This window comes from Marasmius oreades, chromosome 7 (assembly GCF_018924745.1).
Source record: "Marasmius oreades isolate 03SP1 chromosome 7, whole genome shotgun sequence".
Lineage (NCBI taxonomy): Eukaryota > Fungi > Basidiomycota > Agaricomycetes > Agaricales > Marasmiaceae > Marasmius > Marasmius oreades.
This window is the reverse complement of record NC_057329.1, coordinates 448,260-471,536: the sequence shown is the minus strand read 5'-3', so window position 1 is coordinate 471,536 and position 23,277 is coordinate 448,260. Positions and strand designations below refer to the sequence as shown.

General features: G+C 48.4%; 10 protein-coding genes across 10 annotated transcripts; 4 read left to right on the top strand and 6 right to left on the bottom strand.

Annotated features, from left to right (window-relative positions):
• Window positions 1-1,431: 1,431 nt before the first annotated feature.
• On the bottom strand, window positions 1,432-3,041 carry E1B28_010850 (uncharacterized protein). The gene is made up of 3 exons (XM_043155830.1): window positions 2,880-3,041; window positions 1,820-2,816; window positions 1,432-1,754 (listed from the first exon to the last, which is right to left on the bottom strand). Exons 2-3 carry the CDS (start codon window positions 2,337-2,339, stop codon window positions 1,630-1,632), a joined length of 645 nt encoding a protein of 214 aa, XP_043005612.1. The 5' UTR covers window positions 2,340-2,816; window positions 2,880-3,041; the 3' UTR covers window positions 1,432-1,629.
• Window positions 3,042-3,068: 27 nt separating this feature from the next.
• E1B28_010849 (uncharacterized protein) lies at window positions 3,069-5,883 on the top strand. The gene is made up of 3 exons (XM_043155829.1): window positions 3,069-3,321; window positions 3,382-3,908; window positions 3,962-5,883. Exon 3 carries the CDS (start codon window positions 3,970-3,972, stop codon window positions 5,677-5,679), a length of 1,710 nt encoding a protein of 569 aa, XP_043005611.1. The 5' UTR covers window positions 3,069-3,321; window positions 3,382-3,908; window positions 3,962-3,969; the 3' UTR covers window positions 5,680-5,883.
• Window positions 5,884-6,163: 280 nt separating this feature from the next.
• Window positions 6,164-6,793, top strand: E1B28_010848 (uncharacterized protein; the record flags this gene model as incomplete). Its single annotated transcript, XM_043155828.1, has 3 exons — window positions 6,164-6,438; window positions 6,500-6,650; window positions 6,704-6,793. The coding sequence occupies 3 exons, from the start codon at window positions 6,164-6,166 to the stop codon at window positions 6,791-6,793; spliced, it is 516 nt and encodes a 171-aa protein (XP_043005610.1).
• Window positions 6,794-8,307: 1,514 nt separating this feature from the next.
• E1B28_010847 (uncharacterized protein) lies at window positions 8,308-8,966 on the bottom strand (the record flags this gene model as incomplete). Its single annotated transcript, XM_043155827.1, has 3 exons — window positions 8,308-8,370; window positions 8,431-8,590; window positions 8,692-8,966. The coding sequence occupies 3 exons, from the start codon at window positions 8,964-8,966 to the stop codon at window positions 8,308-8,310; spliced, it is 498 nt and encodes a 165-aa protein (XP_043005609.1).
• Window positions 8,967-9,833: 867 nt separating this feature from the next.
• On the bottom strand, window positions 9,834-10,250 carry E1B28_010846 (uncharacterized protein; the record flags this gene model as incomplete). The annotated part of the gene is made up of 2 exons (XM_043155826.1): window positions 9,834-10,141; window positions 10,193-10,250. The coding sequence occupies 2 exons, from the start codon at window positions 10,248-10,250 to the stop codon at window positions 9,834-9,836; spliced, it is 366 nt and encodes a 121-aa protein (XP_043005608.1).
• Window positions 10,251-10,484: 234 nt separating this feature from the next.
• Window positions 10,485-11,635, bottom strand: E1B28_010845 (uncharacterized protein). Its single transcript, XM_043155825.1, has 2 exons — window positions 11,330-11,635; window positions 10,485-11,269 (listed from the first exon to the last, which is right to left on the bottom strand). Exon 2 carries the CDS (start codon window positions 11,190-11,192, stop codon window positions 10,590-10,592), a length of 603 nt encoding a protein of 200 aa, XP_043005607.1. The 5' UTR covers window positions 11,193-11,269; window positions 11,330-11,635; the 3' UTR covers window positions 10,485-10,589.
• Window positions 11,636-11,652: 17 nt separating this feature from the next.
• On the top strand, window positions 11,653-12,882 carry E1B28_010844 (uncharacterized protein). Its single transcript, XM_043155824.1, has 5 exons — window positions 11,653-11,808; window positions 11,862-12,095; window positions 12,149-12,318; window positions 12,368-12,629; window positions 12,687-12,882. Exons 2-5 carry the CDS (start codon window positions 11,870-11,872, stop codon window positions 12,752-12,754), a joined length of 726 nt encoding a protein of 241 aa, XP_043005606.1. The 5' UTR covers window positions 11,653-11,808; window positions 11,862-11,869; the 3' UTR covers window positions 12,755-12,882.
• Window positions 12,883-13,230: 348 nt separating this feature from the next.
• On the bottom strand, window positions 13,231-15,472 carry E1B28_010843 (uncharacterized protein). Its single transcript, XM_043155823.1, has 7 exons — window positions 14,985-15,472; window positions 14,892-14,930; window positions 14,694-14,843; window positions 14,469-14,641; window positions 14,241-14,410; window positions 13,687-14,181; window positions 13,231-13,620 (listed from the first exon to the last, which is right to left on the bottom strand). The coding sequence occupies exons 1-6, from the start codon at window positions 14,987-14,989 to the stop codon at window positions 13,714-13,716; spliced, it is 1,005 nt and encodes a 334-aa protein (XP_043005605.1). The 5' UTR covers window positions 14,990-15,472; the 3' UTR covers window positions 13,231-13,620; window positions 13,687-13,713.
• A 377-nt stretch (window positions 15,473-15,849) lies between these two features.
• Window positions 15,850-17,430, bottom strand: E1B28_010842 (uncharacterized protein; the record flags this gene model as incomplete). Its single annotated transcript, XM_043155822.1, has 13 exons — window positions 15,850-16,021; window positions 16,089-16,114; window positions 16,175-16,215; window positions 16,279-16,305; window positions 16,365-16,412; window positions 16,468-16,506; window positions 16,562-16,660; window positions 16,713-16,844; window positions 16,892-16,924; window positions 16,985-17,044; window positions 17,098-17,250; window positions 17,304-17,313; window positions 17,362-17,430. 13 exons carry the CDS (start codon window positions 17,428-17,430, stop codon window positions 15,850-15,852), a joined length of 909 nt encoding a protein of 302 aa, XP_043005604.1.
• A 1,981-nt stretch (window positions 17,431-19,411) lies between these two features.
• On the top strand, window positions 19,412-22,880 carry E1B28_010841 (uncharacterized protein). Its single transcript, XM_043155821.1, has 4 exons — window positions 19,412-19,456; window positions 19,513-20,688; window positions 20,751-21,380; window positions 21,438-22,880. Exons 1-4 carry the CDS (start codon window positions 19,454-19,456, stop codon window positions 22,461-22,463), a joined length of 2,835 nt encoding a protein of 944 aa, XP_043005603.1. The 5' UTR covers window positions 19,412-19,453; the 3' UTR covers window positions 22,464-22,880.
• The last annotated feature ends 397 nt before the right edge of the window (window positions 22,881-23,277 follow it).

Genomic DNA, 23,277 nt, shown 5'->3' with positions numbered 1-23,277 from the left:
AGTCGTGATGAACTTACAGACAAATCGACTTCGGGCATGTTGAGCCCATCGAGTTCCGGCCACCCTGCCAAGCTCTCTCGTTCGGCGTTGGAGCTTACTGATCATTTTGATACATTGACACGCCCAATATTCGCTCTACATCAGAACAACACATTGGTGGGGTGGCGAAGGGAAATTCATCTCGCCTACAGGTATGTGGCACACAGGTTCCATTTTGAGCCGCAGTACGGTAATAATGTAATGATCGGAGCAGTTTAAACCGAGTGAGCGCTGCCATTGGCTCGAGTTGAAGGCCTTCCGACACTCGCACTGGCCAGCAAGTGCCTCCGGTTCCGACGAGTCCCACCGCAAGAACATAAGGACCAGATAGTAAACAGGTTAAAGCTCGGTGCAGCGCCTTGATTCACATTGCCTGTAAGAGTGAACTTGAAGAGAATATCGAGGATACTTCTATCGTGATGAGCGTAAGATGAACAGAAAGACACGCAGCGTGACGTGACAGGATGGTGTGACACTGTGTGACTCAGTCACTCGGTCTTGATTTCCGATTCTTGGCATGCGTGCCCACTCTCTCTTTTTCGCTCGCTCGACCTTGTCTTCCTCGCCTCCAGCCTGCTATTTTACGTTGTGCGACTCCACACTCTGTATACGTTTACTACTGCAGGTCTCCGTAGCGGGCCCTCTCACAAAAGCAGCAAAAGCCAGCAATTCAAGTAACCTTTCCTCCACATCGACCAAAACTGCGTTGAAATGCTAGGTCTGTCTTGTTGAACACCTGTTGATTACTTCCAGTAGTCGGAGTTCCTTCAAGAGGCACTCATCGTTCGTCAAATCATTGCGTGGATCGATGACGTTCTCCTATTTTCTACGCGTTGCAAACACGAAGCGAATATAATTCATTCTTGCACCGCTGTGCACCTCCAATAGCGTCATAGATTGGCATAGATTGGCACCCGTGGTGATGCACAATTACGCCCTCAATGGGCACACGTTCTGGGGGGGCAGATCTGGGCGCTGTTGCTATTCAGAATCGCTTCAAAAGGCATCTTGTGTCCTCCGAGGCGTAAAGACTCTGCTTTGCTTTCTACATACTGGGCCCGTGATCGTATTGCTATTATGTTCAGCGTCGGGAGCGTGACTACAGCCCTCAACGTGCTAGCTCAAACAGACAACTCGTTTACAGGCAACGCAATTTCCGTTTCGCCGTTTGGGATCGGAGCTACCCAGATGTAGACTTTTGTTGGACTTGTGGCGCAATATGCACGATGGGCTGGTGTGTATTTCCCTGAGTTCCTTCCAAGAACTTTCTTCAAAAGTCCGGTACTTGTTACTATTCTCGCGTTTATGGAGCTTTTCCGCCAGGGCCACGACATGTGTCATGGGAAAACATCGTGCATTAATGGTTCTTCGAACTCCCGCCGCTAACGCAAGTTGACAAGAAACCATATCAACTCTGATGGTATTGTGGGTAATGCATGGTGATGTCAATGTGATGTAGTGGTATACAAATTGTTCTAGTGATACAGATTGTAATGTACTTGTAGCACTGTTGAGCGTCGAGCTCGTATCGCAATATTATAAGCGCCAAGCAATAATTAAGTCCTAAATATAATGGCAAAGGTGGCGGATTTACACGGTATGCCGCCGCCGCCGACGAACATCAATCGTAAGATGACCGTCTGTCTCAAATTTAGCTTGAATCCTTGACATATCAATGTCATGAGGCGGGAAGCTGATCAACCATTCGTAATGGCCTATAGCATGACTAAATCAACATTCCGAACGCTCGACAAGACCAGGGCGGGAAAAAAGGACTCACAGTCGCTTTCCAAATGCCATGCATCGGCAACAACTTTTAGTTTGGCCCCTTTATTAGCCGAAATTGTCACCATTTCGGGTTGAATTGAGAGTGGGAGTTTAACTTGGAGCCTGTGTGTGGTGGGAGAGGAGTATATTTTCATGGCTGGAGAGTTTGATGGTGGGGCCGTCCGACGGGATCTCTCCATTGGTGAGAACGCCGTTGATGACGCAGAATGAGATGTGCTTATAGAAGGAGGTGGTGAGACTCGTGGAACTTCGAGTACAGGAGAGCGGAACATGGTAGGGGATGAAGAGGTAGGCGTTGTAGGTGAAGTTGCTGGCAAGACTGGCGTTAAGAGAGGTTGTGCTAGGTCTTGTTGACAGGACGGTGAAGACGGGAGAGAGTCGAAAAGTAGTCCTTCCGATGCTCCTCTCGCGAGGTTTATAACTCGCGTCTGACCGTCCGCAGGAATACGGGTAGGCAGCGGTAATGACATTTGTTGGTGGTGGTGGTGCAATTCTGGTGTTGACATCTTCATGACGATAGTCCGGAGAGTGACGGAAGTGGAAAGTTGAAACACTCGGTTGAAGAAGGGTGCGGGTTTTATGAAGTCTGAAGGGTGTGTACGTGTTTGTATCGAGGAAACCCCAGCTGACGGTCAGTTTAGTTCAGGTGGAGATCATAATCGAGGGCAAAGCGGCCTGATAAGTATGAAGGGACAGGGTGCCAATGCATAACGTGAATCAAACGGATTTGCGTTCTTATAGAAGGTCCCTTGCTCAGGCAGACGTAGGTAAATCGTTGTCATGACCTGGATGACTTCGGCCGATTCCCAACTGTTGGATTAACCGTCCAACCCAGGTCTAGCAGTCGACAATCAGGCCCAAGGACTCTGAGTAGCGGGAAGAAATTAGCTCCCGGGACGGCCCAGTATGTTCGGAAGATAGAGCAAGCGGCTGAAGTACCGGTTTTCGATAGTCCGTTCTGGAAACTGCGCAGTCTGATCGTCAAGAAACTGGAGTGGAAAGTAAGGAAAATGAGTAACTCCGAGCACCAAAATAAGCAAAGTTGGCGTTACATCGAAATAGAAATAAACCAGTCAGGTGTTGGCCAGGTGGGTCTGAAACATCCGCCACAGAACTATTCTTTTAAAATCGGAGGCTATCATGACAGTGACGCTGTAGAAGAACGTTCACAACTAGTTTCCGGCTTGTACAAGTGGGGGGGAGTGGCAAAGCAGTGCGAACAGTGACCTAAACGCCGCGAAAGGGCTTTACATAATTTTTACTCTACCCACTACCGTCATCTCCGCAGACCTATTCATAAAGCCCCTCCACTCAAGTATCATCGCCAGTAATCCACAGAGCGGAAAGATCTCGAATCTCAATTGCTTCTCGTCCGATACTGTAGAAGCAGCCGAGGCGTCGCTAATCTTCATCTGAAGATCTCGCCCAGCCAACTACTTGAGGGTCCAGAAGATTCGGAAACTAGCAAAGGGCACTATCGACTCGAGAAAGCTGGTGCGTCTGCTTGCAAGCTTATCTACGCTGCAAGACAACTGACGATCTCGTTCTGAGCAGAAATGACAGGCCAACTCAAGGACTTGGAATGAGAGTTGCCAAAATGCAGGTTTTTTAGGCTTTTGGGTTCCGCAGATACGATGTTTCCGCGTTTCGACACAGGCAGTCGTCTTCTTTGGTGTCATATTGAGGCATCAACGTGTATGAACCTGTCTCCGAAATCCGAACACCCCAAATGCTAGCAGCAGTAGTCACGATTGAAGCATCTCATACGTCCATGCCCAAATCTTTTCTCTCAATAGAGCATGCGCGCCAATTCCCTTTCCGAGAATAATCTCGCGTCTGTTAGTCTCGACTGCGCCAGCCCTATTCCGCAATCCCATTCAGAAACACTACGATGTTCATTCGAGTACGAGCAATGATATTGGAACCTCCACACTCAGACGACGGGGCAGTTTGTGTCATGGGAATTCCGGAGCCGGAGCACAGCCTTGCACCGAATATATTCACAAGCGCTACCTCAGGCCTTTCTTCTTTCACCTGTTCCATCACCTCAATGTCACCCCGATAGTCTTCTCGATAGCAGAGTAAGAATTCTCTCTTTCATGTTCGCCTCCATGGTAATGACTCTTCCTCTAAGGATCTTCAATGACTCCTCAGCATGCAACGCTCCAGTCACTCTCTACTTGTTACAAACGCTCCCATGACCTGTCCACAGTCCATTACTTACAACATCACTACCCTCTTCCTCATCGCTACATGCTAGAGTCGAATGAATCCCCTTATTATCCCGAGTCGATTCATCTCAGAAAGACGTATGAAAATGCGAAGAAGGTCAAGAAGCGGCTCGAGGATGATATTGCCCGGCTTAAAGAACGTGTAATTCCTCGCCTTGAAATGGAGCTAGCTCACGTCGCTACCGTTGTCGTAGAACATGCGTTAGTCCTTGCGCCGATGCGTGTCATACCCACAGAAGTCTTATTGCGCATCATGTCGTTTTACCTTGGCCCTGACAATCAGATCGATTTGCTAAATCTTACGACCAGTGCTTGGAGGCTGGCTCATGTTTGCCAGCGATGGAGGAGTATTGTTTTGGGTACGCCGTCCTTTTGGTCGAACATAACGATCGATCTACGCGATCAAGAACGGTTTTTAGAGCCACAGCACCAAGGCATCCCCCAAATCCTTTCTACCCATCTCAGACGATCGAACGTATTGCCATTGACGATAACCTTCAAATCCAATTCCGGCGTCACCGACCTAGTAAAACGCATCCTGGACATTCTAATCCAATACCGTGGTAGATGGCGCAATGTCGTTCTGGACGTTCCTCCCGAATTGATTCCGTCCTGGTGTGGTGATGGTACTCCCTGTCTGGAGTCTGTTTCCATCAATATATCGTTCCTGAGAGTCCCTGGGAGGAGGCTCACCCTCTTTTCGACGGCACCTCTCCTCAAAACAGTGACTCTTTTTGGAGCTTCTGCATTCAGACATCGCGAAGGTCTCCTCCATCATTTTTTCACTCTCCCATTGTTGCCAGGCGGTGGTGTCGTACTTGGTCCTGGTGGCCTCGTCACAGGCCCGAACCAGGGTGGGTTTGCCGTCATTCCTGAGGCTCGAGATATCTCGCCCAAGCTACCACTTCCTTGGAAACAACTATCCACTCTTGATATCGAGTTTGGTGCCTGGGGCGACTTCCTCCCGGTTTTGAAGCAAACCCCAAACGTCTTAGATTGTCGTCTCCGCTCCTACGTGTTCACTCGGAGCATGTCCCATACCGTAATCGCACTTCCTAAGTTGCAATCGCTTGAACTGCTTGGGACGGCAGTCATGTGCTTGCAGTATTTATCGGCACGTTCCCTCAAGTCACTTATCATCGGAGATGCCGCGAAATCGCCCCACTGTGGTCAAGATGTTATCTTCCAATTCCTTTCCGCGTCTTCATGCAAGCTCCAACATCTATCTTTCCAATCCATCCCTATGAGTGATCACACTCTAGATGTGCTCAGAGCCGCACCTTCTCTTTCGAGCCTAAGCCTCTGTCTCGAGACGAACACGGGATCTACTGCCAATTTCGATGCGCTCCTCTCTGCCTTGACGTATATCAGCCCAGGGCACGAATACCCACTCTCCAAGTTGGGAAAACTCTCTTTGAGCATCTATCACAAGGACGCGTTTCCCCATAAGAAACTGGTGGAAATGGTCAAGTCACGTAGGAGAGTGCCGGTGGATGAGGAGAATGCGGGGAGATACGTTCGGTTGGAGGAGTTTCGGTTGTACGCTAATACTGGTTGGGTGTCTGATTTTGATGAGTTGAAGGAAGATGAAGGGTTGCAAACGGAGTTTGCGTTGCGTTGAAAGAAAAGAGAAACATTGCTTTCAGCTCTGTACTTGTACTTTTCATCTTTGCTCTATTCATACCAGCTAGTACAATTGTATTCTATTTGGATCCGTGCTACTTGTGAATGTTACGTACCATTCACCTACATAGTCTGTATCCTTACACCGACATTACTGTAAAAACAACGCCTGCAACATTCGATTTTGGTTGACCTGTGAGCGTTAAAGTGGGCGTCCCCAATGGGCCGCAGTGTCCCCGTAACATCTTCCCACAAGGTTTAACAGCCTCGTCGTAAACGTCCCAGCGACCTCGAAGAAACATTTAGGCAAAGGGGAGTTAAATTCCTCAACAAACTATACATATATCTTCAAACCACATCCTATCCGGTGCGTAAAAGCCTCAACCAGCCCAAAAGTTCTACTAATTCAAACGCCCCGGTTATTCTATAAACTGCAGACCCAAGTCCAGCCAAAGCATCGGAACGAACAAAAAAAAGAGAAAATGCCGGCTTTGACACTAGAAACTCCCGTATCCCAAGTAGTCCAAGAGGTTTCAGCTTCCAATAATGGCGGCAGTAGCGTCTTGATGTATGTTCTCGTCATTGGAGCGATCCTTTTTGCGACGGGCATTGGTGCCGTGAAATGGTTATATCCGAACACCATTGAGGACGTGGAACGAGAAATAAAGTCTGCTGGCGAGTTGATTCAGGAAAATATGGCCATCGGGCAGAATATTTTAGGGGATTCTGTGTGGAGGTTTCGAGATAGGCTGATTCAGTACGTTCCAGCCAATACGTCCCTCGAGACCCCGAGAAGAATTTGAGAATTTCTAATGCAGGCAAAACGAGGAGGCACGTAGAATCAGGAATAAGATGAACGCGGAGCCGGATAGGAAAGATTTCGTCGAATGGATTGTCTTCCGCTGGCGTCAGATGCGAGATGTGAAGGCTAACTATCTGTCCTTGATGAACTTGAAGGGGGAGTTGATGGTGCGTGTGGTAGCGTTACATGTTGTGCAAGCCCTGAATGAAACGATTTTTAGACGGCGATAGATGAACGGAAGCGAGACTTGCATACGAGGCACGCGCCGATACTAACGATGGCTGTGGACGACGGTTTTCGAGCAGACTAACTGTCGCCTTCATTCAAGGGCTCTGCCGAGACCAACAATGGCCAATTCATTCATTTCTCCCCCTATGCAGATTGTGGAAATCGTTCTGGTTCGAATGTTTTGTACCGAATTCGAGTTGTCTTCGCCTGATCGTGTCGTGCGCCTTGAAAAACAAGAACCTGGAGAGACATAGAAGGAAACAAGTGGCAAAAAGTTTGCCGTCTCACCAAAGAAACCAAGCTCTTGCCCCTCCCTAAACAAACGTGAACGAAGAACCAAACACTACAAACACTGCAGTGGACCCGGCGGTACGTCAAATGTAGTTCTGAAGCGGAAAGAAATGAGAACAAGAGTGGTCAGACAGAAGAGTTGACTCAGAACTTACCTGCAGGCAACAGGCGGTCAATCGTCAATAACGAGCAGGAGCCGCCGGCCAGCTTTGTTGGTGAACGTCTGCCGTACCCAGATCGCCCCATCCAACTTCGCTTCAAATGGACTCCACAGCGATATTTCAAGCAACCTCTTATAGCCGAACATAAAGTCCACCTTTTGACTGATATCAGCAAATCATCTAATGTTGATAATTGAGCTACTCACCAGGCGGGAAACGCAGTTCATATGAAAGCATTGACAGTGGCCCACTGTCAACGCGGTAAAGACCACGGACCAACTGGTGGAGAACATACGACCTGCGTACGATGTTCGTGGATGAGATATGCCATTGCCATGATTCTGGACAGTTGTGCTGGCTAGTCTGAGGAGAAGTCGATCCCGAGGGACTCCGCTTGTGTGTAGGTTGTGGTCATCTAAGAAAAACCAATGTTGCCTGCAACGAAATAGAGAGAAGCATTTTACTTACAGAGCGACAAAGCAGGATAAAAGGGGAACTTGCGCCATTTAAAGGTGAGGCGGACGACGAGGAGGTCAAAAGGACGTGGGAAAGTGGGAAAGGGGGAAAGGGTACGTTAGATCATATTGACCCTTTCCCCCTTTCCCACTTTCCCACGTCCTTTTGACCTCCTCGTCGTCCGCCTCACCTTTAAATGGCGCAAGTTCCCCTTTTATCCTGCTTTGTCGCTCTGTAAGTAAAATGCTTCTCTCTATTTCGTTGCAGGCAACATTGGTTTTTCTTAGATGTCCAGAACCTACACACAAGCGGCGTCCCTTGGGATCGACTCAGACTAGCCAGCACAACTGTCCAGAATCATGGCAATGGCATATCTCATCCACGAACATCGTACGTGGGGTTGTTTGTTGTTTGTTGCCCTGAATTATTCGTGTTTGAGTCTTGACATCGTTTCTAGCGTCCTTCTCAGGGTATACATGCTCACTGCGAAGATATCCCACCTCATCATAGGTCCAATCGTCAAGATGCGAAGCTTAGAACGACTCAAAAATGGATGGTATTCAGATTTGGTCAGACAAACGTTGAAACGGACGGAAGACATTGGCAAAGTGCGGAAAGTAACGGAACGAGATTGTGGGCTGTTCCGGGCAGCAAAGGTAGACGTCCAGTGTCAGTTGACTCGTGGCCTCTACGAGGTGAGCATCGGGTTATTGTCTGGGCGCAAGTTCTGCATGCGCTCTTCTATCTTGACCTACATCATGGCCCATGGTTAACGATTCATCTTCCTCAGCTCAGGAACCCGTCCACGCACCGTAACATTCAATTGCAGCTCTTGCAGCTCTTGCAACCTCAAGTAGCACACTTTGATTCCATGCAGTTGAGACCACTTGAAAGCCAGCCACGCCACGATCTTCGTCCTATCCGGTTCCGCGTTCATGTTTGTCTTGATTAGACGTACTTCGTCATTACGCCTGGTTCAAGGAATGGAAAGAGGATAGGAGAGTAAGGAGAGGGAAGATCACAAGACGATTTTAGCACGTCAAACATAGATGTGAGCGTCATTGCAACTCACTCCTCCAGCTCCCGCCAAAAACCAGGTCCAGAATTCCCGAGTATATTCCACTGGAGATCCATGTTTTTCTTGAGGAGCGTATCGATGGACATCACTCGGCTCTCAAGATCTTCCACAGTGTATGGATAGAACCACTTTCTGGCCACTACTACCGCCGCAAGAACAAGTCCTCCCAAGACAAGAAACTTCGTCAACAGGCTACCGTTATCATCACTAGCAGCTGAAATATCCTCGGTGGCAGCCGAAACGGAAGCTCCTCGATGGAAAACGGGCATCTCTGCAGATAATGTCTTCAACTGTGCTTTTGGCTGGATTGTATCTGGATTCCTAGGTTCCTAGAATGTAATTTGCCGCTCAGCATTAACTATGGAATCCCGGAACTCTCTTGGATAGCAATACGTACCCAAATTACTCTTTTGCCGCAGATATCGAGGCCTTCAAGTACCCCCAGTCGACTTGTTGCAAGAGCTCGCAAGGAATTTCTCTTTTCGTTATGAGAGATTGCTGTTATGATACACGTGCAATTCAATTGAAAGTAGCGCCTAACGACACACTGGGCCAAAAAAACATCACTTTAGCTAGAGTCTGCTCGCCTTCCATGTGCTTGACGTAGGTAGTCGGTAACAAGAGAATTAATCGTACTTGGCATGGTAGCATACACTCAAAATTCAATATCTGTCTACCATTCCAAATATGACGATGTCATGAGCGCCTGAAGCGCTTTGAGAAAGAGTATGGGACTTGTAGTCCATTACTGAAAGTCTCGGAGTCTGATTCTCTGAAGAGAGATAACCAAATGTGTCTTCGTTCATGGCCACTACAGAAAAGAACCAGGTTTCAGTGGGTGGTGGTTTGGTCTGGATAGTTCACAAGAACCTACGGGTGAACACTACCATGTTCAAATGACAAGAACGCTGGATTCGTGGCCGCTCGACATTAGAAACGAAGACGACCGTCACCTGAACCTTCAACACCTAGAGGTACGCAGCGCATTAAAATTCATAACGAGAAGATGCCACTGATGAGTATACGCACCGGTAGCCAACGGTCCAGCCACACGAGCAGCATCCTACGTTCCAATTCCACGCATTCGTACCAGCAGAATCCCTTCTGTGCCCTTAACTGTCCTCAAATCCAACTCTTCAAGACTGGCATCGACCAACTGTATTCACAGATGCCGAACTCCACGACCCTTCGCACCATGCATATTCCTTGGCCCTTGAACTATCTAGCGGCAGGGGCGTAACTGTTGAGCGACCAGGTTGACCATAGGTAATGTATAGGTAGTGCGAAGTTTGTAAAGCACTAGACGAGGTGTGCAACAATCGTTCCGTGACTCTAATGAACGAAAAGACACCAGCCGAGCGGGGAGAAAGGTTGGCCGAATATGTGAAGAAGACCACGGGTGACGAGCCATATACGTTGTTATGTACTATGATTGACAAGTTTTCTGTACGAAAACAAGGATTAAAACCACCAAGAACGATGTAAAAGCACATACCTGCTACGTTGAACGAGACTCGAGAGTAGCAAGGTTCGCAATCTGTGTTTCCCTCCATGGCAGCCTGAAGCTGATGGACCCTGTCCCGTAGTATTTCTGGAGTCAGACGTTCCTTGGCTTATACTCCTGTTTGTTTGTTTTTATGATCCGAGTCGTATTGCTCGAGACTGAGGGCGTCGAGTGCCAGTGAGAGATGGTGGTGGCTGGTGGTGGGAAGTCATGCTGGTACTTGTCACGGCGATTTCCAGACATTGATGTCGTTGATCTCGTTTTTAATTTATCCCAACATCCGTTGCACCCTGTACAAAGTATTATGTTCTATTACCATGCTATTTGTGAGTTTTGTGTACATTTGTGATCTGTATCCTATACCAACAACACCTGCATGATTCGATGGTTACGAACTCGCCGCAGAAACCTTGACCTCATCCTTCGTTTTCCTTTGGCCAAAAATCCCAGTACCCACCCGAACTATATCGCTACCAGCCTTCAGAGCAGCTTCGAAATCGCTCGACATCCCCATACTGAGCACCAACCGACCTTCACCTGCGCCCCATCTACCCTTCGCTTCATCTCCCAACTCTCGCACAAGCCACTCAGAGAGTAGGTCGCGAGTCTCCTTCAATCGCTCAAAATCTGCGTTCTTCTCCGTTTCAGTGGCGGTTAACGAAAGTTCCAAAGCTCCGATTGTCATGAGACCCTGAAGCCGAAGATTAGGGCACTTCAAAACAATGTGTTTCGCCAGCTGCTTGAGCTCGCCTCCATCCGCATCTCCTGGTGATCCTCGAAAAAGAGGTGGAACGCCAGATTTGGAGTCCTCGCCGGATGTGTTGATTTGTATGAGTACGTTAAGGCGAGCACTCCGATCCTCAGGTAGTGATTTATTCAACGCATTGGCTGTCTTCTCTGATGATAGTGTCTGGACAGTGTGTAGATTCGGTATTGCTATTTGTGAAGAACCGTTTTGAGATTTAGCTGACCTTGTGTATTCGTAAATCATTGCGACGCACAAGCGAGAAGTTTTGCTTTATTTGATTGAAGAGTGCCAATGAAGTGCCACTGAATATCGGTCGGAAGCTTGTAAATGAGATATAGTTTAGAAAACGAATAAAGATCACAGATTTGGACGCGACTTACGATCTTTGATTTATCGACCAACTCTTGGACGTAGTTCTCTCCAAAATTTAGCTGTCCATGCTCATAGCAGACCAAGATGTCCGAAGAATGCTTGTATTTTGAGACGGCCACTAGTGTTGTAGACGATGTACTAGCAGCGTCGACGCGTTGCCGGATTTCATTTAGATTGTTGCGGATTTCTTCAACACGTTCGCTGGTTGCTCTGTCGAAAGATGGAGTGAAGGAGCTCATGGAGGACAACTGAGAGTTTGTACGATTCTGTAGAGTTATTCTGTGAGTCAATCTGAAGGAAGGCAGAAGAAATCGCATGGAATTACGTAAGTAAGGAACCACTCTTGGCCTTTGCATTCAACCTCGACCGGGTTCTACTTCTCATAGTCGCCCTTCCAGCCTCACGGATACCCTTCAAGACTTCTCAAGGATAATTAGATATTCACGAAAAATAACAACGACGTGAATTGGAGTAATAGAAGTTGACTGTAAGCTTTCATTTCCATAGATTTATTCCTTTTATTGATGTTCTGGACCGTAGAACAACTAATGACTTCCTCAACGCTGGTTGCAATATCTAATTATTTCCGTCCGACGCGTGGAGAGGCTCTGGTTCGCGTTCGCGTCAACGCTTTATGTTTGTTGAGCATTTGCATCGCGACATACCTGCTTCCACTTCCATCTATACCGTCATCTATACTCGCTGTGACATCAAATAGCCATGGAGATGGCGACGTTCCGTTAGGTTGGTGGACGTGGGGAATATCTTTGTTTGGTGAGTGAACGTTTTGTTACCGCCCGTAGCTCGACTAACGAAGCCTCGAATAGAGGTTATCATCACCGCATTGTGTTCGTACAACATAGTGGAAGGACTATACGCTATCAAGTATCCAAGGGCACCTATACCCCCCGCTCATTTGTCGCCACTGAAGCAAAAACAAGGCTTGGTCATGTCGCCTTCGCCTACGAAACGACCGAGTAGCATCATCTCCCCCAACGTACGTTTTCTGAACAATGTTCTTCAACCTTTGACTCTTGTCCTCCAAGGCAACTCCGTCCAAAATCTTTACCACCACTCCTTCGAAATCACTTTCTTTCTCCACAGGATCCGTTGGACAATCAACCCCAGGAAAATACATGGCTTCTCCTTGGACTACCCCTTCGCGGATAGTGCGCTATAACATGCCTCCTCAGCCATCTTCTACCACCTCGGCGGCTACTAACGCTTCGTCTACTTCGACCATGCCTCCGACTCCCAGTCCGGTAGTTGCTGCGTACCGAGGCAAACAGGCTTCGATGTCAGCAGGACGTAAGTGCCGGTTTTTGGTCTCTGCTTTGTTTTTCTGGTATTGACGCCACCTCGTAGGTCCAATTGATGGTCTCTATCTGAGCCAGTTGGCAGGTCGTGAGGAAGATGAAGAAGAAGAGGATTAGCGGTTGGGAGGGAAGATATCAACCAGTCGAGATTTTTTTTTCAATGACCGTCAAGGAGTTCTCGTTCAAGATGCTATTGTATTATTATGCTGCAATTCATATTGTGGTTCTATTCCTTTCCCGTTTCACCATGATATGTGGGAACCCGCCCTTCTTCGCAAAATTACAACGAGCGAAGGTCAACCCGAGTATTCTTATCTTCAGGATATAGAAACCCAAATGAATATCCAACCAGTAGATTTAATGACCAGGATGTGGATGTGTTGGGTACCTGAGGATTGACTTGTCAACATCAGCGTTTCGCCACGCACAAGTGATATCCTCCCTCGGTTGTGAGTCCAGAGGCGGTTTTCCATTGGTGGCGATCGTCGTTGTCTCCAGGATCTGTATGCTCTCAGTGGGAGGCAGAAGGTGCTGCCCACTAGTATTGGTACCGGAGCTCAGCGCTCAACGTTCATGATCAGAACCAGATGTAGATGACACGATAAGACGGATGACATTTCAGTCACTGAAAAAATGTAAACGAAGCTATACATGAACCAATCCTACTGCCAGCTACTACCACCAGCGACAAGAACGTGGACAGTGTTGAGGTTTCGGTTGGCTAACCCTGAGCTTGACGTAGAGGTCCAAAGGATCAGGAGTTGGGGAAAGAGACGACGAAGCTGGTACCAGAGGTGTCTGTCTAAATAAGGAGGCGCCGGGAGGAAATCGGGAAGACGGAATTACTAAGAGACTGGGGACGAGCGAGAACTACTGAGGGACTAGGAGCAAGCGAGAACTGGACTTCAGACCTCGGGAAAATGAATTCAGAAGCAACGAGGGTGGAGGTGGGGTAGGGAAGCCGGGATGGTGATCTGCAAACGCTACATAACAGCAACATGCAGGATTGCTCAATTTTTGAGTGCACAACTCGTTTGAAGGCCACTCACCTTGCCCGCAACCAATCGCCTCCACAATCATTCAAAGTCTCCAGTCCTCAGCCCCACACCAGTCTGCACATGTGTGGGAGGTGCAAGTCCAAATCCCCTGAAGTTAAAGTCCAGGAGACCACCGCTGTTCATTTCAACAGCCATTTTGAGATCGTGCAGCCAGCGTTTGAGAGGGTCCGACGGGATTTTCAGCTGCTTGTCAATTAGTCCCGCTTCGTCCATTTCATCAACAACCACAGGCTGTAAATTCCTGAGACCGTAGTTAATAATGGCATCCCCGGCGGTAAAACTGTCCATCAAGTAATCGTGAGTGTAAAGTCGAAGTTGACTTGCTAGGCCATCGCAGTACCCTTCCTCGTCAATCATGCCTAGGTTAAAGTCAAGTTGGCACCGCACTCCCGGCTCATTTGTAGCATTCGACCGCTTCCAAATCTGTAGGATACCCCGAAGTGGGACAGTGTTCTTTTTAAATTTGACGCAAAAGACCGTGAGGATCTATGCATTGAACATATGTTAACTTGGCTAGTAGCACAGAGCAGGCCAATCATACATACTTCAGGGGACTGGGAGAGCCATTGTTCGACGTCTCTGACCAGTTTCGCATGCGTTTCGGAATATCCGACCTCCAGTACAACGCTCGGATAGCGCGACGCTCCTACTTCGAATCGTGCACGGGGCATAATGTTCGTGTCAGCAGACTTGCCGCCGTTTTGACCAGGATATGCTGAGAGAAAACTTTCAGATAATTGCGCCATTGAGTTGTTGATTGGAGGGAAACATACTGGTCTGGAGTGAAGACGTGAAGATTTGAGGATAGTTCATTGCTGGGAAGCTGATAGATAGGATCTTTCGGTTGAGCTCCGCCCAACCAGTCGCAGTCATGTCGTAGAGTAGACTGGGCATTGCAACTCTGACAGAGAAACGAGCTTCAGGAGTTACGATGTCGTAATTGACCCTGGAATTCATTCATTAAAGAGGATTTTGACAACGAGCTTTATATAGCTCACCGTAAGACACGAGATTGAGGGATCTCTTCCAGGAAATCTATCACATTCTCAACATCATCCGATCTCACAGAGAATTCTATCCTATCCTCTGAATCTTGATATTTCTCGTCAAGCTGGCAACATTGTGCAACACGCTGTTCAACGTCCATGCTAAAGAAACGTTCAATCTTAATATAAGAAGGTGAGCACAGTACTTACAGAATTTCTTTGAGCGACTGCAAAGATTGTGTTGAGGTGCTTGATAGCGGCGAGTCAGCGGAGACTGGAGGAGATGTTAAATGAGCTGTGTACCTCATTGTAGGCGGCGGTGAAGGATGAGAGGAGGATTGACTCGAAGGAGAACGTTTCGGTATATGAGCAGAGGGCCTGCTCCAAGACGCAGGTAAGCAGTGGAAGGGAGAACAACCCCTATTATAAGCTATGTTGTGAATCGTCTGATGCCACGTGCAAAGGCGCGCCGATGGACTGAGTGCTAGTTCCAATTCCAGCTCCAGCTGCGCCCAGCTACCCTTCGCTTCATCGTCCAACTCTCGCACAAGCCACTCGAGGTGGCAGAAGATGGCTGAAGGGGCATGTGATGGCGTACTATCTGCGAAGGGGTAGTCGAAGGAGAAGCCATGTGTTTTCCTGGGGGTTGATTCATGGATTTGTCCAACGGATCCTGTGGAGGAAGAGGATTCGAAGGAGTGGTGGTAAGATATTCCCCCACTACCACCAGCCTAATAAAACGTCTCCGCCTCCATAGTCATTCGATGTCACAGCGGGAATGAAGGTATCGATGGATGTGTGATGCAATGTTTAAGTTTACGTTATCTTATCTTATCTCTCCACACTTCGGCCGATGTTAAAGATCCCATGACTCAGGTTTCCTCGGGCGTTATCGGACGTTGTAGCTGACATCGTCTGAAGACATCGGAAAGTACTTAAAGCAGACTGTTAACCCACCGGGACTCCTAGTATTACTGGAGTTCAACGTTCAACGTTCAACATCCAATATCCAATGTTCATGATCTGTGCACGGCACGCTCATCATGCCAGGAACGATAATAGACCCTTTCTTCGGCCGAGATGCAAAAAAAACTCCTTTTCATTAACTTACAGACAATAAAGTAACAAGTACAAGTCCGAACCAAGGCTTATGTACGCCAGCTGAGGGTTACTTGATTACTATCCCATAACTCGGATCTCTGTTCATCATAGAAGTAAAACAGACATCCGTGCTCAATTCATGTGAGGGGGTTGTTTCCGGGTAAGTGGAGTGTAGGGCTATTTGACGAATGTGGAGGACGGCGCGACTTGTGAGGAGGGAGTGTAACACTCGCTCGAATCTGTGGATTGTATTCAAATCTGGGTTAGCCACCGTGACGGCTGGACATGACTTTTGACACCACGTACGTGGATAAAAGATAGACAAGATCGGGCTATGTAACGGTAGGTCAGTTCTCAAGTAAATCGGGAAAAGCGTGGTCGGCCTTGCTTACCGGAAGAGTGAGAACGATGATCACATTAAGCGTCGACATTACTGGAAAGGGATTTCGGGGATCAGTATAACAGGAACTTCTGGCTGATTGATAAGGTTGCTCACAGAAGATTAACGCGTAGTAAATGACACCTAGTCAGTATTTAGTACGGGCGAACGGGCGATAAACTGAATTGGCGATGAGTCCTTACCGTCTCGGTATACAGTTCTGACGAGCTCCGATCTTCCACCCCTCCGAACTAAAGAAAAAGGTATTAAGGGAGTTGTACCAGTCTTGAGGTGAATAAAACGGACATGCTCCTACTCCAGGAATGAGAATCATCACCAATGTACCTGAAAACAACACCATTGGGAAACCAGGAGAACCGCAGGATGAACGGCGACTCACCAGCGTCATAAATCATCAGTAACACCCAACAAACATATAGAATGTTGCTTCCACCGGAAATGAAGCACCCGCGAAATTTCGTGAACGGTGCAATTGCAACTAGTGAAAGTTGTATCAGCGATGGAGAGGAAATCAACCTGAGCTAACTCACACTCCATGGCGCCCAGGAATTTCCCTAAGAAAACAAAGCAAGGAATCCAACAACCCAAGAACCATACACTCAGTCCTATCCCGACCGGGATGCTCCTCTTCCAGACGGCCCAGACACGGAGCGCTAGAATGGCTGCAGAAAACAGTGAAATGGAAGTTTCGACACAGCTGCTAGCTTACTTTCGGAGAGCACAATGCCGACGACATAAGACCCTGGGACGAACTGGGATTAGACCTCATTGACTAGGGCAGCAAAGTCGCATAGACACATACACGACGCGATCTTGTGATTCAAATCGCAGTACTGAGGGCTCAGATTCAACGCAAAGTGGTCTTGGGTTAACGTAAGATTAGATTCGGATCGGAGGTGTACTGATGGCACTCACGTTGAAGGGTCACCGCGGCGGTGTCGAAAAGGGGAGTGTAGCGTTGAAGGATGTACAAAACAGTCAAGTAAGACCATTGTCTCCTCCAAATGTGCTCAATTTCGAGAGAGAGATTGAGTAGAATATCATAGACGAGGAGCGTCGCGTTCAAGACTGACTCGGAGTGTAAGATTGATGGGCAACGTGATATTCCGAGTTGAACAAACCATCGATGTGCTATGAGCAGAGTTAGTAGTATGATCCGTTGGAAAGACTTAAACTCACTTTGATGATCTGTTGATGGGTAAGCCCCACCACCATCCTTTCGAACTTGGCTGCGGCAGCGTCAGCCATTCTTTCGGAGGGAAATGGAGCAAAGCCTGCAGGCCTGATGACTTGTTGGTCGAGAGTACTTATAGCCAACAGAAATAGATGGCATCAAGACGGTTTGAGTGCGCAGGGCCGACCTCTTCGTATCCTAGGGAATCAGAGATAACGCGCCAAACCGACAAGACTTTGAATTCAGTTTCCTCATTGAAAGAGTCCACGTACGAGGCCAAGTGCTCAACAATTAATCATCAATCATTGATTGACGCCTCGTGCCTGACCCGCTTTGATTCCGAACTAAGTCCGCACCGTCCGACTGAGGAACTGAAGGTAGGCTCTCTGGGATAAGTTAGTATTCCCCGCATCTTTGTGGAGAGAAAGTGCAAGAAAAAGGATACGAGTTACGGAGATAATTTTACTCGTTGCAGAGAACCTCCCCATGTCTGCGAAATGTCAGTCAACTCCCAGCCACTTATTGGTAAAGATTATCAAAACGTAAGTTCAGGAGTAGTGGATGTATTAAAGTTGCAAAGGGCATGGATCCGAAAACTCGGAAGAGCATGGCAAGGAAAAAAGGATCGCACGAGGCACAGAAGTCGGGTTATTCGGTTTGATGATATTCAATTACATGTTGCGACCGAACATGTATTCATATGCGGGATCCAGCGATGGTGGTTTGTCGAGTGTTGAATGATGAGTGCGGGTCAGGTCGCACGGTGGGAGTTTTCACTGGCCACGAGGTCCAGCACCTATAAGAAAGGAGCTTAAGAAGGTGTCCTAGTACGATGTGATTGTGGCGTTGTGGTGTTCGCTTACTTCTCAAAGTTCCTCCTCAGGCCTATCAAGGGGTAAAGTCAGAACAAAACGGGGCTCGAAGAACAACCCTTGCCTGCGTTCACGTTTCCGAGAAGAGTTGCGGTGGGTGGTAACCACTGTTTGGCGGATAGCATGCGACGACGCATGAAAGAAGAAAGCCATCACACCAGTAAGTACGCGGCAATGACATGCGTTGTAGGATCCTTCGCCTGAGCTGCAATGCGTACTGGTAGGAGGTCCGAGAAACAAGATGACTCTCAAAATACCGCTTCGAGGTTGACCGGTACCAACAGTAACTTCATTGAAGAATCCTTGAAGCGTATGGAACATTCTTCGTACCATCGATTTTAATCTTATCGACCTTACGAAAATTAAATCTCTGGACAGTCAATGGATGATTATGTTCTTTTCCTGAATGAAGGAATGCATGAGCTATGAGGTGTAAAACATCACGATGAAAAATTTAACCGAATGTTGAGCGACGAGCTTGAAAGTTGATCGTGCAGTCTGCCGATCTTGCATGGGATTTTACAGTTCCCATCCCCTGCTTGCAACGTACAGAATTCTCGAGCCCTGGTTCCCTGGAAAGTTGGCATGGGGATTTGACGCTTTGCATGTTTTTGAGGTTTTGGATTAGCGGCCAGAGGTCGCGATGTAGGTGAAGCTCTGGGCGTATACAACGACTGTATGGAATTACACAGACTCCGGGGAGAAGCGGACAATTCACAAGTGGTCCTGGTTCATTTACGCCGTGAAGAACTGGGAAGCAACATCTAGAAGCTGCTCAACCGTTCTTGCTCAGGCTCCCGGGAAGAAGTGCGCTTTCAGGAGCGTTGCAATTGCTTCCAAGCCAGCAGACTCAATTTCCGCAATCTATTGCACAGGCTGTCGAGTTCAAGAGCGATAGACAGCAGTTAGGCATACATACATGCTTACCGTCTTGTAACGATTGCATTACTGCTGGACCGTATTTTGGCGCAAAACACGGACGACGGCTTTTTTATGTATCAGATTAGTGCGCGAATATGTGAATATATTTGCGACACCCACCTTCCAAAATACCCATTGGGGTCAATAGATGCACATTAAACATCGCGGTCGAAGTTGAACGTCGAACCATTCAAGGTTGATTTCATCCGGGCCGGGCCGGAATGTTGTTCAACATGCAAATAAAGAGAAACAAAGAATTGAAATTCCATTGTCCGAAAATCATCTTCTCACCTCTACAACCACCATGGTATGTCTAATCGTTCCCTGCGTTATATGGACTTCTCATTGGCGCCATCACCCTAGGAATCAGACTACGGTCGGAATCGACGTTCAATCGCCAACTTCGAGGAACGCCTAAATGACTTAATAGCATCGCTACCAGACGCAACCACCAAACCAGATGGTACAATCGTTGTGCCGTCAATAAGACTGCAGGAGGTTCTCGACCACTTTAAAGACGACGATGGGATGCCAATACTCTCGGAAGACCAGCAAGCAACCCTGCTTGATATCATCTCCGTGGACCCTTCACTCGAAATTTCCGCAACAATGCTCATGCCACTAGCTGTCCTCGCGGAACAGAAGCGAGAGGAAGCTCATCAAACGGAAAGATACGACGATGACGACGACTTCACTCGTGGGCGCAGAATGCCTGGAAGCCCAGGGGACGACGACCAGGAGTACGCCGGACGGTCCTCGAGCAACGATTCAACGGGAACACGTCGCAATTCCAGTCGACCGCCTTCAAGAGGACATGGCTCAGTACCTCACACACCCAGGGCACCCTCAGCGTTCGACAGCTCACGTAGACAGCGTGCCACACCTTTGTCCAACAACCCCCCGTCGTCGTACGCCAAAAGACCTGCAGCTCCCTCCCGTCGAAAAAGCGATGCCGGAAGTCGAAGTGATTCCGAGTCGTACTCAACCTCACCCTCTGCATACGGGTATCGCAATGCTGCTCCGCGAACTCGTGCACCCTCCAATCCCACTTCTCCTCGTCTGGACGATTTCTCTGACATCTTAGGGTCACCGCCCCCGACATTTCGGCCCCCTTCTAGACCCTCTTCGCGTAACCAAGGGCTACATTTTGGTGGTAGCCCAACGAATGAACGTGGGTACTCGTCTCCGGATGATACTATACTCTCCCCGTCTGGTTTTGCACACTCGATCTCGTCGCTTCCGATGCCTCGACATCATGACGACGACTCGGATTCGGACGAGGATGAGTCTGCGCTGGGCTTGGTTATGGAACGTCAGACAACCGCGTCGACGGTGTCTATGGAACCCTTTGACCGTGTCGATGTACTTCAACGGGCAAATGACGAGCTGCGAAAGAAGCTTGTGGAAGCTGAGTCAACGTTACAGAAGAGGCTTGAGGAGCATGAGGGAGAATTAGAAGATCTCACGTTGAAGATTGATGAGCTCACTACTGAATTGCATGCCACTAAGAAGGAGGAAAAGGAGTTGAGGAGCAAGGAGGTGAGCATATAGCAGGGTATTCGTTATGTTTTCTGGCTACTTACTCCATTACACCCTCCCAGCGAACAAATTCTAATCAGATCTCCACGCTCGAGAACGAGATAGGCAAGCTCAACCGACAACTGGACCATGCTCGTACCACTTATCAAAGTTTGCAACGCCAGTATCAAGAGCAATGTACAGCGTCAGAAAAGTACCGCGACGATCTTCGGCGGAGAGATGAGGCAATCCGTACTCTCACCGATGCGGCGTCTATGCATGAATCAGAGCAGACCAAGTGGAACAGGGAACGCGACAGCTACGAAGATCGGATTGAACGGCTCGAAGAGGAGTTGTTGACCGCTCAGACGGCGCATGCGTCGTTGGATGAGCAGAAGCAGGAGAACTTGATGTTGAAGGAGACGATTGATAGGTTGAGGTTTGATATGGATGAACTGCGGAACAGTTATTCGAGCAATGTTGGAGGGGCGGGTGGCGGGTTGGGGAGTGGTGCGAGTAGTAGGAATAATACGGTTAGTAAGAGTTTAGGTGCGGAGTTGGCGGGTAAGTTGGGGTGGGATGAGGGGAATAGTGAGGAAACGGAGGATGCGGATGATGAGGGAGAAGAGGGCGGTAGCGAAACTGTTGTCGAAGACGTCTTGGACTCGTCAGATGGTGAAGACGTGATTCAAACGATAATTCGACGGAGACGGGTACGTCTGCAATATATGAGAGCTTTTCGTCACTGACTCGAGAAACTTTCTAAATAGAAAGTTCCCTCCAAAGCGAACAGAGTGGAGACTTCGCAGACGATTGAAGAGAACAAAGAGTATTCTGATAGCTCGACACAGTATGACCCTGACATGTTCATGGTCGGATCGTTTACGCAGACCGATCCCGAGCCCTTACCACCTCCCAGGGTGATAATGGCTGTTCAAACCGACCCTCTACCCACAAGGCACTCTGTGGAAATCGGTACTGATCCTGTCGAAGAGGACGAAAGGGTCCTGGTTGAAGTAGAAATCCAGACCGAACTCGAACTCGAAGTGAGTACCTCCGCTGCAACATCAGGAACGACCACCCCCAAGTCTACCACCATACCGCTACCTTCCGACTCTCCACCCACCTACAACCAAGTCGCTTATGAGCGCGAAATTCAAAGTCGTGTTGCGGCTGAGCTCAGGAAGCTTCATCCTGGTAACGAGCGCTTCGTTGAGCGAGTGGTGAACGAGGGGCTTCTAGAAGAGTGGCAGGCGTTCAAGGACGAACTTGGGTTGGATTGTGGAGTGATTGATGAGGCTTTGGAGAAAGCTAAGGTTATTCCGCGTCGTCGGGACGAGGCGGAAGGTGGTGGGGGCAAGAAACGGGCATCCTTGGGAGGTCGCTTTTATAGGAACATCTACAACACCTATGTCTATGGTTCGCCTGAGGGCAGAGCATCCGCCCCCTCAAGTTCTTCCCAAGGAGGTCCCAGCCCGACGAGTGCTCTCATCACACAGGGCGCCATGATTGCAGGAGCCTCTGCGCTCGTCATTGGTGCCTCGGCTCTGGTCCAGATGGCGTTCGCAAATTCAGGTTTTGGTCCACAGTACAACTTGGGTGTAGCTGGCGGACCAACCTACCATGACCGAGTTGCGTGGGCTGGTTTCAATGCGATGCCGGGTGCTGCTGAAGGCTTCGCGTATTACGGAGGTGGATATCATGCTGGTGGTGGAGGAGATGCCGGCGCCTTCTGGAACTTCCTTGGGAGGGCTACAGAAAGGGCTGCTAGAGCTGCCGCGGGGTGGCCAACATGACATGTTTGCCTTTTCCTTGTTCTCCTTTCCCCTCTTCTTCTGTTTCCTTTTGCTTTTCAAAATTCTGCTCTGCCAGCAAATGCTTGCCTGTTGTATTTTTATTGTTCAGTTTTAACGATTCATTCGCCTCATCGACTTCGTTCTTTTGGTTTCCCTAATTATGATCTTAATGACCCCTTGACACTCGCAATTAGTTTTCCAGCCGCCCCCCTTTGCCTCTATCACCCGTTATGAGACCTTCTGTTGAACATAGGAATTTGACGATACCAGCACATACAATGATCCCATTTCGGACTCATTCCCCCCACTCATTAGCTTATAATTATTATTGGTATTGGTATGTGTAGTTTGCGGTGTAGAGTCTTAGGACGGTATGTTACGCTTCACAACAATTCTGGTCGTTTCTCTGCAAAAAAAAGAAGTCAGCTCGTTTTGCCCTCGCCGCTGCCGCCACTCGTTAACTGCTCCATGCTCAACAGCCGACCATATCTCCAATCCCCTGTGGACGACATTCATATGTTCTTCTGGGAAGTTATGGGGGGTACTGTTCAAATCACAATAACGACTCAGTATCAGCTGATGAAAAGTGGACGAGAGAGATCAAAGCGAGGACGAGTATAATTATACCCTAAGGTCCGATCTCTCCGCGATTCTCATACTTTCCAGAATCCATAACGTCGTGGATGGTTCCATGAAATTGACGCTCTGCATGTCAGAGGCGAAGAGAGCGGTCACATCCGTTGGTTTATTGCGCATTTTCACTTGTTTGCTTATTGTGATCCTGAAATACCGAGAAGAACTGTACCGCTGTTCT

Excerpts from the sequence above, each read along its gene's own strand:
- E1B28_010850 (XM_043155830.1), bottom strand. The coding sequence starts at position 2,339 with ATGAAGATGTCAACACCAGAATTGCACCACCACCACCAACAAATGTCA. Across the intron at positions 1,755-1,819 it reads ATGGCATTTGGAAAGCGACT|GCCATTACGAATGGTTGATC; the intron begins GTGAGTCCTTTT and ends GTCATGCTATAG.
- E1B28_010849 (XM_043155829.1), top strand. The coding sequence starts at position 3,970 with ATGACTCCTCAGCATGCAACGCTCCAGTCACTCTCTACTTGTTACAAA.
- E1B28_010845 (XM_043155825.1), bottom strand. The coding sequence starts at position 11,192 with ATGATTTACGAATACACAAGGTCAGCTAAATCTCAAAACGGTTCTTCA.
- E1B28_010844 (XM_043155824.1), top strand. The coding sequence starts at position 11,870 with ATGACTTCCTCAACGCTGGTTGCAATATCTAATTATTTCCGTCCGACG. Across the intron at positions 12,319-12,367 it reads GTAGCATCATCTCCCCCAAC|GCAACTCCGTCCAAAATCTT; the intron begins GTACGTTTTCTG and ends TTGTCCTCCAAG. Across the intron at positions 12,630-12,686 it reads GGCTTCGATGTCAGCAGGAC|GTCCAATTGATGGTCTCTAT; the intron begins GTAAGTGCCGGT and ends GCCACCTCGTAG.
- E1B28_010843 (XM_043155823.1), bottom strand. Across the intron at positions 14,642-14,693 it reads CCTCAATCTCGTGTCTTACG|GGTCAATTACGACATCGTAA; the intron begins GTGAGCTATATA and ends AATGAATTCCAG. Across the intron at positions 14,182-14,240 it reads GGCTCTCCCAGTCCCCTGAA|ATCCTCACGGTCTTTTGCGT; the intron begins GTATGTATGATT and ends TTCAATGCATAG.
- E1B28_010841 (XM_043155821.1), top strand. Across the intron at positions 20,689-20,750 it reads AGGAGTTGAGGAGCAAGGAG|CGAACAAATTCTAATCAGAT; the intron begins GTGAGCATATAG and ends ACACCCTCCCAG. Across the intron at positions 21,381-21,437 it reads CGATAATTCGACGGAGACGG|AAAGTTCCCTCCAAAGCGAA; the intron begins GTACGTCTGCAA and ends CTTTCTAAATAG.